At 39.7% G+C, this 17,145-nt stretch overlaps 1 protein-coding gene across 1 annotated transcript in view; it reads right to left on the minus strand.

The window, feature by feature from the left end:
* The window catches only part of ncapd3 (non-SMC condensin II complex, subunit D3), a gene marked incomplete at both ends in the record, with an annotated part of 48,378 nt that extends 33,965 nt beyond the window's left edge, over window positions 1–14,413 (minus strand). Inside the window, 10 exons of the mRNA XM_079248706.1 lie at window positions 716–841; window positions 3,071–3,143; window positions 3,478–3,611; window positions 5,779–5,866; window positions 5,956–6,017; window positions 6,891–7,052; window positions 7,192–7,355; window positions 9,982–10,144; window positions 11,543–11,715; window positions 14,362–14,413. Coding sequence (XP_079104832.1) covers window positions 716–841; window positions 3,071–3,143; window positions 3,478–3,611; window positions 5,779–5,866; window positions 5,956–6,017; window positions 6,891–7,052; window positions 7,192–7,355; window positions 9,982–10,144; window positions 11,543–11,715; window positions 14,362–14,413 — 1,197 coding nt within the window. The remainder of the gene's footprint in view (window positions 1–715; window positions 842–3,070; window positions 3,144–3,477; window positions 3,612–5,778; window positions 5,867–5,955; window positions 6,018–6,890; window positions 7,053–7,191; window positions 7,356–9,981; window positions 10,145–11,542; window positions 11,716–14,361) is intronic.
* Between the last annotated feature and the right edge of the window lie 2,732 nt (window positions 14,414–17,145).

Consider the following 17,145-nt stretch of genomic DNA (forward strand, 5'->3'; position numbering starts at 1 on the left):
ACTGTTTTTTATCACCTAAACGCATGTTTGAGTTTGAGTACCAGCACTCTCTCCGTTCGGTTTCCATGGCGACGAAAAACCCGTTGTTTCAGAGTTTTTTCTACTTGGAAATCCTTGTGACGTCCCGGGGGATAAGGTTCGGTGATTGGTTACCTTCTACTGGTTAACAAGGGCATGTACAAATACATCAGGCGGGTGGAAAACGTGGGATAAAGTTATTTCCAACGATGGCTGGTGAGTTTACCAAAGAGAGACATCCTGCTGCATTCGTTGCTGTGGGTTGCTGTTTTCCACTTCGTTTTCAGGGTCTGATTCAGGTTCCAACATGTAGGGCTGTATGCTATGTGTTGACATTGTATTTTGTTTTTTTTATTGAGTTCATATGAGCCTAACCCTTCTGTTTATGAGACGTTACAATGACGGCGAAAGCAGGTGCGGTGCGCGTTCCCAATGTAGTGCAGTGGCGGGAGGCGGGGCTTAATGCGGAAGAGTCTCAATCCACTCGTTTTGCCCGCAGGCTGATCTGACAGCCTACGGAGAGGGTCGGTCTGAAGTAAATGAAGCCATTTGTGACAATAACTCCATCAATCCCAGCCCTTCTGGTCAGAAATAAAAATAAATTAGCCTGAAATGCACATAATAGTTCCACTTTAATCTAAAGCTTCATACAGGATGCCACAAACTGCAGTGAGGTATTTAACACGTGTCTTGTTACCTTTGAGTGTCTGGAGAAGTTAAACAGCCATTTGATGAAGCAGGCGTAGTCTGGATCTGCCATCTGAGCCACCAACATGCCCACAGCCTGTGCTCCATGACTTCGAAACTCACATTTCTCCACCATCTGCACAACAGAGTAAAAAAGAAATGAACTTGGAAGGAAGTGTTTGGTGGATCGTTTCCTCCTTTTAACAATCACAGCTGTTGTTGCCGTATCCAAGTTAAAAGCCTCATTACTCACCTTTACAGCCAGGTAGAACTGGTAAGGTAGGGGGGTATTATCATGCCATTTAACAAGTGCTTCACTGGTAGATATGAGAGCATTAAAAGTTGTATTTAAGCTCAGATTTTGTACTGTTCTCTCTAAACACTTTGCTCACACCGAAAGTCTGTTTGCACACAGATACACTTTGCTTGCTCTCAGAACGACCTGCTGCTCTCATCTCTACCAACGTCCAGGGTGGAAGAAAATATTCACATATCAAATATCACAATATTTTGTGTGACAATATTATATTGATATTCTAAAGCACTGTATTGATTTGATCAAACTATCGATTTTTACTGATAAGGCAGATTTTTACTTCTTTACTCATCTTGTACATAAAGATCAGAGTTCTATTTATTCTGCGGTGAAATGTAGATCCTCTGTTCCTATTCAGTAAGTTGATGTCAAGCATGCAACAGCGTTCAGTGTTTACAAGGTAAAGAGAAATTCCAATATATTGTCTTGCTCATAGTTTGCTGATATATCGCAATATATCGTATTGTGATACATATCGTAACGGCATATTCGTGCCAAAAAACACCCCTTGTTTCAGCGCCTCCACAGAACTTCTCTGCTTTCTCCCGAAGTTTCTCCTCACAGATTTTTTCTGCACTCTTGGATACGAACTTGCCGAAAGTCCACTAACCAATAGAAAGCCAGAGCTGAGATGCTGACCAATGATATTACCGGTGGGCCCTGCCCCCTCTCCTTACTGCGAACCCTTAAATGTAGGTTAGGTTTTTAAGAATTTATGTCTTTTTGTTTGTTCGTCGTTTTGGGGGGGGGGGGGGGGGGGGGGGGGGGTTCGGTCTTTACGAGCTGGCTCCTGGAATAAAATAAATAAATAAAATAAAATCCCCAACATTTTATTTATTCATAAATAAAATGGGGAACTGAGCTCAATAGGGGAAGTGTCCACAACTACGGACGGTAATGATTTACCGGAGTTCTGGAAATCGGGAGTCACAAGTAAGAATTGTGTTTTAAACACGGTTTTGGGTTTTTCTACAGCTAAGTGTTTTTAAGTTGTACAAACATCACGTAAAGTAGTATTACAGAGTACCAGTAAAGTACAGACCTCCAAAAAAGTGCCCCTGTAGTATTCTCCTGTTGGTGCTGGTATTGATTTGGGTGCACCCACATTCCCCCAACATTCCTCTCAGCATCATTTTTAAAGAACTTTTACAACCAACTTAAGTTCACTAAACTGAATGAAACTAAACTTGTCTCATTCTGACATGGATCATGATGCTGAGCTGCTTCTGGAAAATTTCAGTTTATCTTTCAGCTGTTTCATGGCAACGGACTTGAGTTGGGTAAAAAGTGGCTCCTCCTTTCATAATAATGGTTTCTCCATCAGCCAGAAACATCCAGTTTGTTTGTGTTTGTTTGTACAGACAGCAGTCAAACCAAAAGGTCCCTCTGAAGACTGGATCGTTACCGCGGAGACAGGAAGCAGAAAGATGTGCACATGACACAACTGTTTGTCTTCATGACATCACCTTCCCAGAGAGATGTTCATGATCAAGTCTGACTGGTCTGTGTTGTTCTTAGTTATACTGACTGAGCCCAAATTAAACTTATAAGCAACATGTTACACACACCAGATCAAAATATGAGCCATGCTCGTTGCGCCGGTAGTCCGATGATCCAGACTCTGTGGGGGAGAGTGGTGTCATCGTGGAGGGTGGAGTTAGCTCCCAGATTCTCGAGATACTGATCGCGACCGGCTGCAGAACCTCATCCTGATGCGTTTATCAATCAGGTGTCAGTCGTACATCTGTGGCTGAAACTCAGCTGCACCGCCTGAGCCTCACAACCAGCGTGAACACCAACAAGCAAATGCTACTGGGGATTCAGGTAAGCCACCACCGTTACCAGTTCTACCTGGTTGTAGAGGTGTCTAATGAGGCTTTTCATCCGTGTAAATGTGATCCAACACCAGCTGGGTTTATTAAAGAGGAGAAATAACTCTTTAAACACTAAACTTACAGCAGTTCTGGCTGAGACAGTCACTTTGAATCACTTAAGCCAGTGGATTTATGTGACTGCCTTCATAAGTTTAGAGTAAAACGTGCGACCCACCTGGAAGCAGATGTGCTGCAGGAGGATCTGAAGGAAAGGCTGCGCCAGCTCTTTCAGCTCCTCCACAAGGTGGCTGTAATCACAAATACAACCTGAGACAACTCAACACACATTATACTGCAGTCAGGATCACTACTCCAGCATAACCAGTGCCGTATTTCTGCCTAATCACAGCAACAGTCTGTGCTGAACAACTGTACAACAAATGAAAAATGGAAATTTGGAGAGTTTTTGCTGCAGTTTATACAGTTGGTCCTAAATATTTCCCATTTCATCATTACAGATGGTGGAGGGAAGCTTCAAACGTCATGAATCACATTTAGAAGATAATCTGAGTTAATTATCTCAATTCAAAGTCAGCACTTCTATATTTTGGCCTAAAATGTAATGTTCAGGAAGCCATTTACCAGACAAATTGAATGGCCCGGTCTCTGGTAGAAACGATGGCCTGGTTGGGTACGAGGAGGGAAGGCTTGCTGTGGTTTCCTTTATTCATCATCAGGATGACGTAGAGAAGCCGATGAAACACCCTGCGCAGGGACTGGAGGACAGAAACATCCTCAGACAAATCAGCACATCCCAGCATGTTTTACTGGTGTTAAACATTTACAGCCGAATTACTTTACTCTTACACCCAGACACAAATACCTTCTGGTTTTCCTCTTTCTTCTCGTACGAAATGCACAAAAACATTATCAAGATGTTTCTATTTGTGAAACACTTTAAAAACTGTACATTTATACATATATATGCTCAATTTGACCTTTTTATTTAGGAATTTTTAACACTTGTAAAATCTAAATAAAAACATAGTATATTTTTAAAATGTATCGCATTTAGATTTTATATTTTGTTTTCTTTGTATTTATTTATAAATATATTTGACATATTGCAAAATAAAACATATAATTTATTTACATATTAGTTGTTTTACCTTGCATTGTTGTTTTTATGACAAATTTGATGTTTCTTTAACATTTTAACGTCAGTGATTTCATCATGGGGATCCTCAACATCAGGGATTTACTGCCTGATCTGCAGGACTGTTGCTATGGATGGCTGGGGGTCCTGCACTGCAGCTCTATGGCTGCAGCACAAGACTGTTGCTATGGATGGCTGGGGGTCCTGCACTGCAGCTCTATGGCTGCAGCACAAGACTGTTGCTATGGATGGCTGGGGGTCCTGCACTGCAGCTCTATGGCTGCAGCGCAGGACTGTAGCGTAGAACCCGGCCTGCTTCTGTGGTGGTGCTCTATGGCAGTGGGTGAGTTTGCTCCAAGATATGGTTTCCTCACATCAGTGTGAAGCCAGATGTTTATTCTGTCAACAATTTTATATCTACATTCAGTTACGAGACAGAAAATAAGGATGGTAGTTCATGTTTGTTTTTTTTAGTGTGAGTGCGTGTGTGAAGGGGATTATTATAAGATCTTTTATTATTTTTCAGCACTTTGCCTTCCTGGTGTTTTATAAATAGTTTGATGTGATTTACCAATGCAACCGTGTGGAAAAAAGAAGCAGGATTTACAGTTATTTTTTACTTAAATTAGTGTTGTCTTCATGTCATTTTGACATTTACACATTTGTTTGTGTGTGTGTGTGTGTGTGTGTGTGTGTGTGTGTGTGTGTGTGTGTGTGTGTGTGTGTGTGTGTGTGTGTGTGTGTGTGTGTGTGTGTGTGTGAAGGGGATTATTATGTGGTTTGTATTATTTTTCATATGTGAAGCATTTTCTGTTGCTGGTTGCATGAAAAGTGTTTTATAAATAAAGTTTGATTTGATTTAAAAATACAACCTCATGTGGAAAAAAACAGGCATCACAGTTATTTTTAATAAAAATTAGTCTTGCCTTTCATGTTATTTTTACATTTACACGCATCGTCTTGCAGGCAGATAGAGTCCCACAGCGGACCAGTTTGGCCACTGGGTCGTACGTTTGACACCCCTGAAAACTGTCCTGACAAGAAAGTAAACCGGAGTGAAAAGATCGACTTAAATTCTACTCATTTTTGTTTTCTGTTTTTTGTTATTTATGTGTGTATGAGTGAGATTTTTTTTCGAAATTATTCACTGTGTTTAAAGCAAGAAATAAAATTTGGTCCATGTTTCTGGAAGAACACTGGATCTCATTCAGCAGCATGTTTATTCCTCAGTCCCACTTTCATCTCCTTCTTAAAAAGATCACGGCACGCAGGCGTGTTTTCTGACATGTCTGAGCGGAATCAGTTTGTTTTGTCTACAAAGTACAACACTAACATTAAAGTCGTGGTTTTGGTTGATTTTAGGGTCATTTAGAGAAGAATGATGTTTCCAAATAAATCAACACAGCAACTCTTTCATTTAGCCAGAAACCGTTTCATCGTTTCATCCACCAAACCGTTCTTCATCCTAGTCCTGCACATAGTAAAACAGTCACTGCTGATGGAAAATATCCCAGAATGTATATTTATATATTTACAGTCTGTAATCAGTGTTTATTTTGTTGAATGTTTCTAAGGTTTAGTTTTTCTGGAGGAATTTCTGAAGAACCTGAGAAAGACTTTTAGAACATTTTGGTGAAAGCGGCCCAGCACCCGTACATGTCAGACATCTGCTAGGTAAGATTCCAGTCTACTTATCATGACTGTTGTATTTCCTGACATGTTTACATGTTGGTGTAAACATGTCAGGAACAACATGTAAACCAACACGACTCATAGGTCAACCTTACTTCTATCTGGTCTCCATGTTTAGGTGAGCAGAGCAGCTTCAGGCCGTAGAAAGCCATCTCTGGAACACTCCTTAGCTCTGTGACGTCTCTGTGACCACATGATATCATCCAGTTCTTATATTGATTTCTCTCTTTATGGAGACAAAGAGTGAAAAGGGAAAGTACATGAAAACTCACCGTGGAGCTGCGAAGATCAGCTCGCCGATGATGGGTTCAAAGTAAAGCAACTTACTGAAGATCTGCAGAGAAACACACATTATCTGTCTGCATACGGAGATCACGCAGTGTGGAAAAGGCACAGTGTGGGGTGGAGATGAAGCAGTGTGTGATGAAGATGATGTTGTTTGGGATGAAGATGAAGCAGCGTGATGATAGTGGAGTCAGGAGTTAAGCTTGTTCCATACTCCACGTGAAGCGAGAACTTTCTTCTTGTTCTCGAGGCTCCGAGAAGAAAATGTTCTCGCGGACGCGTTTGAAGACAGTTCTCGAGAAGTATCGTGTGATTGGTCGGACATGTGAGGTGGGCGTGGTCAACACGGAGAAAGCAGGAAGCAGAGTTGCTGCTTCTGCGTTTTTGCTGTTGCTCGTAAAACGGATTGTTTTGATAAAACAGCTGATCGAGATGGTGAGAAAGTAGAAACATTTTTACATGTGGCGTTAAAACACTCGGACCCAGCCGCGTGCACGACCCGCCCTGCCGCGTGCACGACCCGCCACAGAGGAAGTCGCACGTTAAATATGAAACTGGAAACTCGGAAAGCGGAAACCTCCGCCAAGCACAATGTTAAAGAATCCAAACGGTGATCTGGATCACCACCAGGATTTAATCAGTTCTTCATTTTTACATTTGCAACAACTCTTGAAATTTTTATAAAAATCCGCCCGTAACTTTTTAAGTTATCTTGAACACAAAGACGGCGGGAAAAACATAACCTGGTGGAGGTAACAACCGGGTTCATTGCACATAAAGCAGACATCCCCCCCGCAGTGATCCCTCCCTGCTGCTTCTCATGGAGGATGGATGGACCTGTCGAAGAAGACGTTTTTCTTGTTCTTGCAGCCTCAAGAACAAGAAGTCAGTTCTTGCTTCTGGTGGATGGAACAAGCTTTACCTGCGTGAAGTTGCCGGCACACAGCGGCCTGTCCTTCAGTGGAAACGTTTGCAGGAGTCTGAGAAGGCTTTGAACCAAATGAGAAACAGCTTCCCTCATCTTCATCAGTTCCTGGCCAGAGAAGTGTATCTCTTCATCCTCCTCTTCCTCGTCCACCTCCGTCTGAGGAAACAAAGGCCGGCTCCATCACACAGCACAAACAAAGCTGAACGTAGTTTGATGCAAACCCAGATTGCTCCTGACAGCGCATCCTCTTCCTTCTACTAACGATAATCTGAACCAGTGAGCGGATCAACTGAACCTCTGAAGCATCTTTTCTCTGCGGTTTCGAGCGTTTCCCGTCAGTTTGGCCCTTCAGAACGTCCTTTTTGCGCTTCTTTCCAGTGTCCTCCGGCCAGCAGTGTGAGGTCAGGTCCGAGCACGTGTCCAGTAAAACCTCATGGAAAACCCTGTTGGAGATGCTGCCTGGAGGAAGTAAACACACAGGAAATCATCCCGTCACTGCAAACACCGTCTTACAGTCCTGCAGCAGCTAAACGACCAGAGAGAGATGAACTCAACCAGACCAGAATGTCAGAGAAGAAATAATCATGTTGAGATTAGTCTTATATCTTACTCAGTCACTATATCCTGGTTAGTTTCCACGCATATCAAGTTAAATCATGTTACTGAAACAGCAGCCATGTTTCCATGGAGACAATCGGGTTGAAATCATCCCGATTAAGATGTCAGGTCAGCTGTTTCCGTGGCAACTAATCTATTCCTATCTGGTGTGTTCATGTGCCAGTCTGACATGCGCAACAAGCTGTTTATATCACAGGATTTATGACAGATGGAGACTGATCTACGAACAGATGTTGTACTTTCAGGCAGCAGCATGATACTGGTGCGCTCCTCCTGCAGACAGCGAAGAGGAAAAGGTGTAAAGCAAACTTTCTGCTGCTGTCCGGCTGATTTGTTAGTTCGCTGCCGTATTCCTAAGTCAGGAAACGTCACTCAGTCAGAGCATGGAAGAACGCAGCCTGACATCTTTCTGATTGGTTACATGGTTGTTTCAGGAACAAACACGATTCCGACTGTTTACCCCGATCGAGTCGGGAAATGGAATATTCTCCCTGGTTTGACACTTTTCATTCAGAATGAGGCGTAAACATGAATCCTTTTCATTCTGATGGAGCTTAAAAGCGATTGCAGCCTATCTTTGGCTCCGTGTAAACTAGGGGTGGGAAAATCGAATCAAAAAAATCGAAAATCCGGACTTTGATCGGGATTTGCTTCACAATTTTAAAATCTATTTTTTGTTAAAAAAAATGGATTTCTTTTTCAAATAAATATATATGAATTTTTTTTTTTTTTAAATTGGGCATTTTTATTGTTTTTATTGATCTTTTTACTTGTCATGTTGGGCATTACAGCAGCGGGATGATGGTCTGGCTACTGTGTGTTTTTCCCTAATTGAAATGAAGAAAAATGACGAACAAAAAAATAAGTTTTATACACTTTTTTTTTTTTTGCTTTTAGTCTAGAAAAATTAGCAATATCAAAGAATTGTGAGAATCGCAATTTAAATCGAATCGGGACAAAAGCATATCGCCACAGCCCTAATGTAAACGTAGCTCGTGTTTGAGATCAAAGTTAAGAGAGAATATATTTGGCCTGAGAGGAAAATCCATTTTTTAAATAAAAAAACCGGCTGTGAGAACAAATGCTAAACTCTACTGTGCTTCTACAAGAGGATTCAGCTCTGGAACAGCTGCAGTAAAGAAATAAAATCCTATCAATCAATAGGAAAATCTAAAAAAAATGATAAAAGATGAGATAATTAAAAGTTATGAGGCAAATAGGCTTATTTTTTTAAAGCAATGTACAGCTGTGCTCATATGTCTTCATCCCCTTTCATTAAAGAAAAGGCTGAATTTACAACAGTCACTCAAATAACTGGAGACTTAAAAAAAGGAACAAGAACTACAAATTTGCCAAATTTAGTAATTTAGTAATATAAGACACTGTTTTTTCTTTTAATTGAGTTGAAGAAAGAAAAAACAAACAAACAAACCAATGTGTCCTGGACAAATGAGAGACTTTTCTGTTGAACAGTGGGACAAAATACCTGTCAACAGGTGCAGAAGTCTGACTGAGAGGAACAGAAAACACCTGACTGGAGCGGAAACATTAAAGGATTGTTCTACTAAATATTACTTTATGACTGATGTAATATGTAATAAATTATCTTATTTGTTGCTTTTTAAACAAAATATTTCTATTGAACCAGGATTAGGAAATAATGTCATGATTTTCATAAATGTTTATTTATTATTATTTTAGTCAATTTCAGCTTATTTTACAGGCAGCTGTTTTTTTTCCTTCTTTAATGAAAGGGGATGAATAAATATGAACACAACTGTATGTTGAATTCTATGATTTATTGTGTGTATTAGGACTGCTTACTGTTCAAGTTTCATTATAATGGAATTTAATGTGTATTACTAATATTTTCATGCTGTGAAAGTTTTACGATGTCATAGATAGGATGGTATTGGACCAGATAAGTGCCCAACTTCTTCCGAAACCCTTTTTTGTACTTAAGAAGCTCATTTTGTTTATTGGAACCAAGATTTGTTCTTTTTAAAAGTCTTTTTTTTGTTCAAAATAAATAATAATTAAAAAAAAAAGGTCTTTGGTCTTAAATAACCAACTTTAGCCGTTTAACTTGTGTCAACACCTTCCAGCATCAGTTCACACCTATAAACAGTCTATGGTTCTCTCACACACACACACACACACACACACACACACACACACACACACACACACACACACACACACACACACACACACACACACACACACACACACACACACACACACACACACACACACACACACACACACACACACTGCAAAAAATAAGCGCTTAAACTTAACTTAAGAGGATTCAGACCATAATCCAGTGAAATTATGTGCAGGAAGGTCACCGTTTGGAGGTTTTTTATGAAATAAAGGACTCTGAATGAATGTTTGAAAGTATTTTCTCTGATATCAGGATGCTTTATCTTCCCAGCAGCTGTGGAACGGTGTGAAACTTCCTGACCTGGGATTCCCAGCAGCAACAGGTAGAGCGAGGCAGCGTACAGTCCGTTCACCCTCTGCTGGACGCTGGGGACTCTGGTCTTCGCCCTCAGAACGAAGAGGGACAGCGCCGCCACCAGAGCCTCGACCGACACGCCGTTCTCTTGAAGAGTCACCCAGACGCTCTGCAACGTGGAAGGCAGATGAAGCGTCCACCCGACAGTCAGACCCCTCATGTTTAACATGAACCACACACACAGGAACGTTCTGGATGTGTCACCTCATCACTCACTGCAGACTAAAACACACTTCTGCTGGTAAAATAAATCAGAGTTTCATCATTAATAAAAGAAAATTCAGTCAGAACAATCAGAGAAGAGCGGGCAGCAACATATAAACTGTCAGTGAAAACTTTTTTCTCTTCTCTTGGTCGGGTAAACGTCACGTGGCTTCAAGCTTCAAGCTGGACGGACGTGTTCAAAGTACCAGCTCCATGACTGGACTAAAGTGGATCATTATGGTTTAACTGGGCCCTAACTAATCTGACTTTATGTGATGTTGTCGTCAACTGATGTATAAATAAAGATGAATCTGAAAGGAATATTTTGTTTTAACCAGACAGTGATGGTCTTCATGGTCTCGTCTCAGCAGGACGCTTCCTGTCTGAACCTCAGCTGTGTGGATACGGGAATTTTCTTCAGGAACGTCGACTTCCTCCCACAGTTCAGAGACATGGAGCTGGATGGAGCCGCTCTAAACTGTACATCCTAATAATTCACTGTCTTTATCATTCATGTGTTTCCCTGAACTACACCTACAATCTGTCCATTAAAGACTCATCATTAATGAATAATAATCTGTCTGATAGGCTGATTAAGAGGGACGGAAAATCAAATTGAAAAAAATCTCAATTTTAAATTAAAATTAAATTTTAATATTTAGAATTTGATTTTTCTTTTTTTTCCAATTAAGAACAGATTATCCAAAATAAAATATTTGTCATTTCTATTGATCTATATTACTCGTCTTCTTGGGCAAATTATGGTTGTGAGTGACGTGATTTATTGTGTGATTTTTGAAGAACCTGCCTGTAAATCAAGTTTCCCATTGATGACAATAAATAGATTAAATTAAATTAAATTAAATTAAATTAAATTAAATTAAATTAAATTAAATTAAATTAAATTGAGAAGCAGAATGATGGTCTGGCTACTGTGTTTTTTCCAAACTGAAATTAAGAATAAAGACGAGCAAAAAATGTTTTGTACATTTTTTTCTTTTTGTTTCTAGTCTGCAGCATCTGCAATATCGAAGAATTATGAGAATCACTAATTAAATCAAACCGGCACCCAAAAGATCAGAATCAAATTGAAATAAAAGCATGTCGTCACAGCCCTACTGCTTAACCCTTGAGACACCATTAGCCATTTTTAATTCTTTTGTTGTAAAAGACTGCAGACATCATGGGGAAGGGGGCGCAGCAGAGATCTGGAGAAGCTGTAAGGATGAAGTTTTTATCTTCATGAGACAAAGACATCGGTTAGTCCAAACCACAATGAAAAACTTAATCCAGGTTATTTTACCGGTGAACCTCCATGGTTGCCTGCAGAGCTTTGTTGCTCAGCAGCGTGACTCAGTAAACACCGATAGAGGTTTCTGAAGGCCTTGTCTCCGCTGGCAGCGAGCTCTTCCTCCAACGGTTCATCTAGAGGTTTCCTCTCTGTGAACTCCAACTCCCACACTGCCTCCACCCAGGCTGGAAGGCACAGAACACAGGACAACTTGCACCACCTATCTTTGTCAGAGAAACTCTAATTAATAACAATAATAGCTCTTCAGGAACTTGGCAGCAAATCTTTAGTTTCCCATGACAGAAAGATATGATCCAACCCCCCCAGGTTGTTGCTATTAGGCCTGTCACGGTAACAAATTTAGCCATGCGATTAATTGTCTCAGAAATTATTGCAATAAACAATAATATTGTGCTAAGCGATTATTGTTGTCATTTTTAGACCAGAAAAAGCCATAATAATGCAAGTACACTCTTTCAAAGATCAACATACTTTCATTTCTAAAGAACATTTAGCTGGATGTGCAGACTAGACTCATCCAGTCCCCAGTCTGCTGAAACGGATCAGGATTTCTCCTGGGGTTTTGGCAACATGGTTATCTGGAACATGTGGTCTCTAAAAACCATGTAACACAGTTAGCTACACAGTCTATGGTCAGCCTCATATCAGGGGACACGTTTGGACTTGACCAGAGGTGGAATGGTAAAATGTCATTTCTCATGTCATTGTAAAGTTGTGGAATTGCATTTTGTAACATGTTTGTTCATCCAGACAGTTCATATTGGCTGTAAAATGTTTGCAACATCTTTCAAAATGTCGCCTTTTTAACAATATTAAAGGGCGGTATGGCTTTACCAACCATGCTGTCTGAGTGCACGCCACGTTGCACCGTCCTGTTAGAGTTTAATCTGTCTGTTAAACACTCCAGTGATCCTGGACTGTCGGGAAGATGGAGCTAGTCTGTTCGTTAAGGAATTAAGTGCAAATGGAAGCTTGTTGTATCGCCGCATTTAGTTCAAATTGTCTTAAAAACATATGTGGAAAGACAAATGAAAATTATTGCATCTGGCAAACTTTTTGCATGCATTTTTTTCTTATCGTGCGATTAATTGACTTATTGCGACAGGCCTAGTTGCTATGTGCTTTAATTACACGTTATGTTGGTAAAAATAAGATTATTGTATCAAAGAAATAGGAAACATAAACAAACCTGAAACTTCTCTTTTTTCCTTTTTGGTGAAAATAGACTAAATCCATCATGATAAATAATAAACAGTTGATTAACAAGATACTTTTTGGAAGCTAAACTTTCAACGCCAGCTCATAAAAAGTCAGGTAAAACGTAAAATGTAAATAAAAACCCAATTCAATGATTTCCCTTATTTTATTCTAATTAGAACATAAACAACAAACCTCAGGTGTCTGGGACATTTCACCATTTCATGGTATATATGAGCCAGTTATTAACATGATCTATTAGGGATGGGAAAATCGAATAAAGAAAATCGAAAATCTGGACCCCCCCCCAATAAATAAAAATAATCCATTACAAAATTTTTGTTATGTTTATTGTTTTTATTGATCTTTTAACTTGTCTGCTTGGGCATTACAGCAGCAGAAAGATGGTCTGGCTACTGGGTTGTTTTCCTAATTGAAATCAAGAAAAATGAGGAGCAAAATAAAAAGTTTTATACTTTTTTTTTTTTTTGTTTTTAATCACAAAAATTAGCAATATCGAAGAGTTGTGAGAATCGCAATTTAAAATCAAATCAGCACCTAAAAGACCAGAATCGAATCAACAGCTCTATGATCTATACAAATAAAAAATGGGCTAAAATTTTCTTTTAAATAATGGCAAATTAAATGAACCAATTATTTGATTGCTGATAATTTACATTTTCCAAAATCTCCAAGTCAAACAGCTGAAATGAAGAGATAAACAAATATTTATAGTTACTGGGTACAAGAATAATCATTGAAATATTGTAAATGACAAATCATCAGCAGGAAAAAGATGATCCGCGTTCCTGTCACTCAAACCTGACTCAAACCAGTTTACAGACTGGAGACTTCAGTGGGAAGTGTTGATTCAGGTGAAAACATCTAACAAATACAATCCAGAAAAGCTTTAAACTACTGGTTACTGTGATATATCATTTTCAGATCCGTGTGATCCGGTATTTCCAACAACTTGGTTTCACATTTCTCTAAATCTAAAGCTTTAGATGCGTTTCTATTTATGGAGTCACTTTATGGAATGGACTAAGTGATGATTTAAAATTATGTAATAACATTATTCAATTTTTTAAAAAAATGTACAAGAATTTTTTTTGGATAAATATAAAGAAAGAAGAAAATTCATGATTTATTTTGCTGCTTTATTTTGACTGTCAGTATGTAAAATGTGTATATAGCCATATAACTGTGTAAATTAAAGACCATGTTTGTTTTACAAAACCAAAAAAACATACAAAACCACCTTGTTTTGTATTTTATGTATGTTTGAGGTAAAAGAAAATAAATAAATAAATAAATAAAATAGTCCAACATATTCTCCGCAGATAAACAGTCAGTTTGCTTCAGCGTGCTGACCAGCCATAAACTGGCTATATGGACAGTTTTACTTTGTCCAACAGATTATTTTTGTTTTGCTTGCTGAATCGTCGGAGCATGGACAGCTGATCGTTACTGAAAGCCAGAAAGAGACTCAACAAACCCGGGAAACGTCACATCACCTCAACGTGCAAGAAACGTCCCTCGTTATTTACTCCCTGGTGTTACATCCAGTGTGACCGTAGTAACATAAACAATCCATAATTAGTTGATTTTACCTTTTGGGATGTCATGTAACTTTAGGAATTGCAGCGCATTTATCAAATCCATCTTGTTTGTTTCAAACCAGCCCGCCCGAAACTGCAGCTTTGACGCATGCGTAGACAGCGGTCTTCCGCTTCCTGTTTGGGGTGTTATGGGAAAATTTGTGACCCATCAGAATCTGGAACAGCGATCGTCTACATTTCTATTATTTCTACGCATTCACGTCTCAGAAGACAAGCGAGATCTTGAAAACATTTGCATAAAAACTGAATTGGCATCTCAGTTCGTCGCTTATGTCAGTCTTCTGACATATGTGACCTACACATAGCCAGGATCACATCGGTTACGATTTCTGATAGCCATAACAATGTGTGACTTTATTGTACCTTCGTTAAGATAAAGTCAGATTTTTTTATTTCCCCACTGAGAGACTAATAAAGGTTTTTCTCAGTAATAATATTTCTCTAGGATGTGTGTGCATAGAAACGTAGACTGGCACCCGTTGCGGTCTCAGATTCTCATGGGTCACAGATTTTGCTGCAACACCAGATCATTCTCCCGCGTTCAATACGTCACCCTCTGGTCTTCTCACTGCATTTACATTTTTTATTCTCGACTTTGTCATTTGATAATCATTTTAAAATGTAAACAGAGCGCAAATCTTATTATGTTTATACAAACCTGTTTTTTTTATTTGTTTTGTTGTTCTTACAAAATGTACAACTAGAACATTAAGTACGCTTGCCAATATGAGCTTTGTTGATTGTTGTACGTTGCTTTGATTTAAAAGAAGTGAAAAATCCATTTTAGAAATAAAAAGAAAGACTGTTGTGGAGGACAGATTAATCTCTTGTTCAATCAAGGACACCGATCAGTTTGTAATTCCTTAGAACCATTTATTTACCACGTATGAACCTTGAATATTTATGGCTTCTTTCAATGTATATAGAAATTTTCCCCCTTTAAATAAATGATAACCTAATTTGAAAGTTTTGAACAGCAGTGCCTTGTATTTTTATTTCAAAGAAAATAATGATACAAGGACATGAGGAGTTAAGACATACAATGGCCGTACTAAGTCTGTGACTTATCTTGTCTTTAAATGATTCAAAGACAAGATAATTATTGTAAATTTGGATTTACCTCTTCTTGATTGGAGCCATTTTTTTCTGTTTACTGTCAAACAACATCCCCAGAATAAATCTTCACAATAGCCGGAACAGGGTCGATTGCCCTCTCTGGGTCGGGAATCAGGTCCTGCCTCAAGTGGAGGAGTTTAAATATCTCGGGGTCTTGTTCATGAGTGAGGGAAGGATGGAGCGTGAGATCGACAGACGGATTGGTGCGGCGTCTGCAGTAATGTGGCCGGTCTGTCGTGGTGATGAAGGAGCTGAGCCAGAAGGCGAAGCTCTTGATTTACCTGTTGATCTATGTTCCTACCCTCACCTATGGTCATGAGCTGTGGGTTGTGACCGAAAGAACGAGATCTCGTATACAGGCGGCTGAAAGGAGTTTCCTCCGCAGGGTGGCCGGGCTCTCCCTTAGAAATAGGGTGAGGAGCTCGGCCATCCAGGAGGAGATCAGAGTAGAGCCGCTGCTCCTCCGCATTGAGAGGAACCAGTTGAGGTGGGCATCTGGTTAGGATGCCTCCTGGACCCCTCTTTGACGAGGTGGCACTTCCTACAGGAGGAGACCCTGGGGAAGACCCAGGACACGCTGGAGGGATTATATCTCTCGGCTGACCTGGGAACACCTTGGAACGCTGAGTTGGCAAATGTGACTGGAGAGAGGGAAGTCTGGACTTCCCTGCTTAGGCTTCTGCCCCCACGACCTGACCCCAGATGAGTGGCAGAAAATGGATGGATGGATATCTTCACAACGACAAGCAGTTTATACGGAAATCTGAGATGTTTGAGATTCCTACCGAAGCATTGGGATCAGGATGTGCCGTACTGTGTCAGAGTAAATTCGCCTGGAACACAGTAAAAACCTGTAATGCTGAAGTAGTTTTTACAGGTGGCCACCAGGGGTGCTGTTCAATGTGATTGACAGATTCTGAGGAAGCGCTCTTCCTGATAGTCTGTGTTGATGTTCACACAGAGAAGAAATGAATGAGCTCACGAGGTGTATGACTGTTCGGCAGCACGGCAATCAAGTTTCTGAAAGTGACAGCGGTGCCGACTAAGTTATACTGAAGTGTAAACGGTTATCTCCTATAAGACTACATTCCTTTCAGTGCAAACCAGAAGACAGCAGCCCAGTTCATGTAGGAATGAGTAAAGTAACGTCTGGTGAGGAACTGTGCCACAGGTCAAGCTAAACAGTGAATCTAAGCAGTTTTCCAGGTATTTAGTTGCAGGTGTTGTCAGGTAAATATGTCAGGAAGCCACCAGCTGATGTTGATGATGGACACCTGTATCTGTAGTCAGGGTCAGGAGAATCCCTTACTTTTCATCCTCTTCATTTAAATTTTGATTTTATTGTGAATTTTGCTGTCTGTTGCTGCATGTTAAGAGATTTCTTTACTTTCTTTGCACCATCAGTGATGTTTTTAATGATGTACATGTACCTGAAGTGTTCTGTACAGATAAACTTGCTTTACACATTCGGACTGCTGCTCCCTGCTGTGTGCAAACTGGTGTGTGGACTGCATTTTTACTAGGGGTGGAAAAATCTAATCGAAAAATCGAAAATCAGGATTTTTTTGCTTCACAATTTTAAAATCGATTTTTTTTGTTAAAAAAAATTTAATTGTTTTTTTAACAAATAAGAATAATCCATTCTAAAATTTTTGTCAT

This window comes from Telmatherina bonti, assembly GCF_933228915.1.
Source record: "Telmatherina bonti genome assembly, chromosome: 11".
NCBI lineage: Eukaryota > Metazoa > Chordata > Actinopteri > Atheriniformes > Telmatherinidae > Telmatherina > Telmatherina bonti.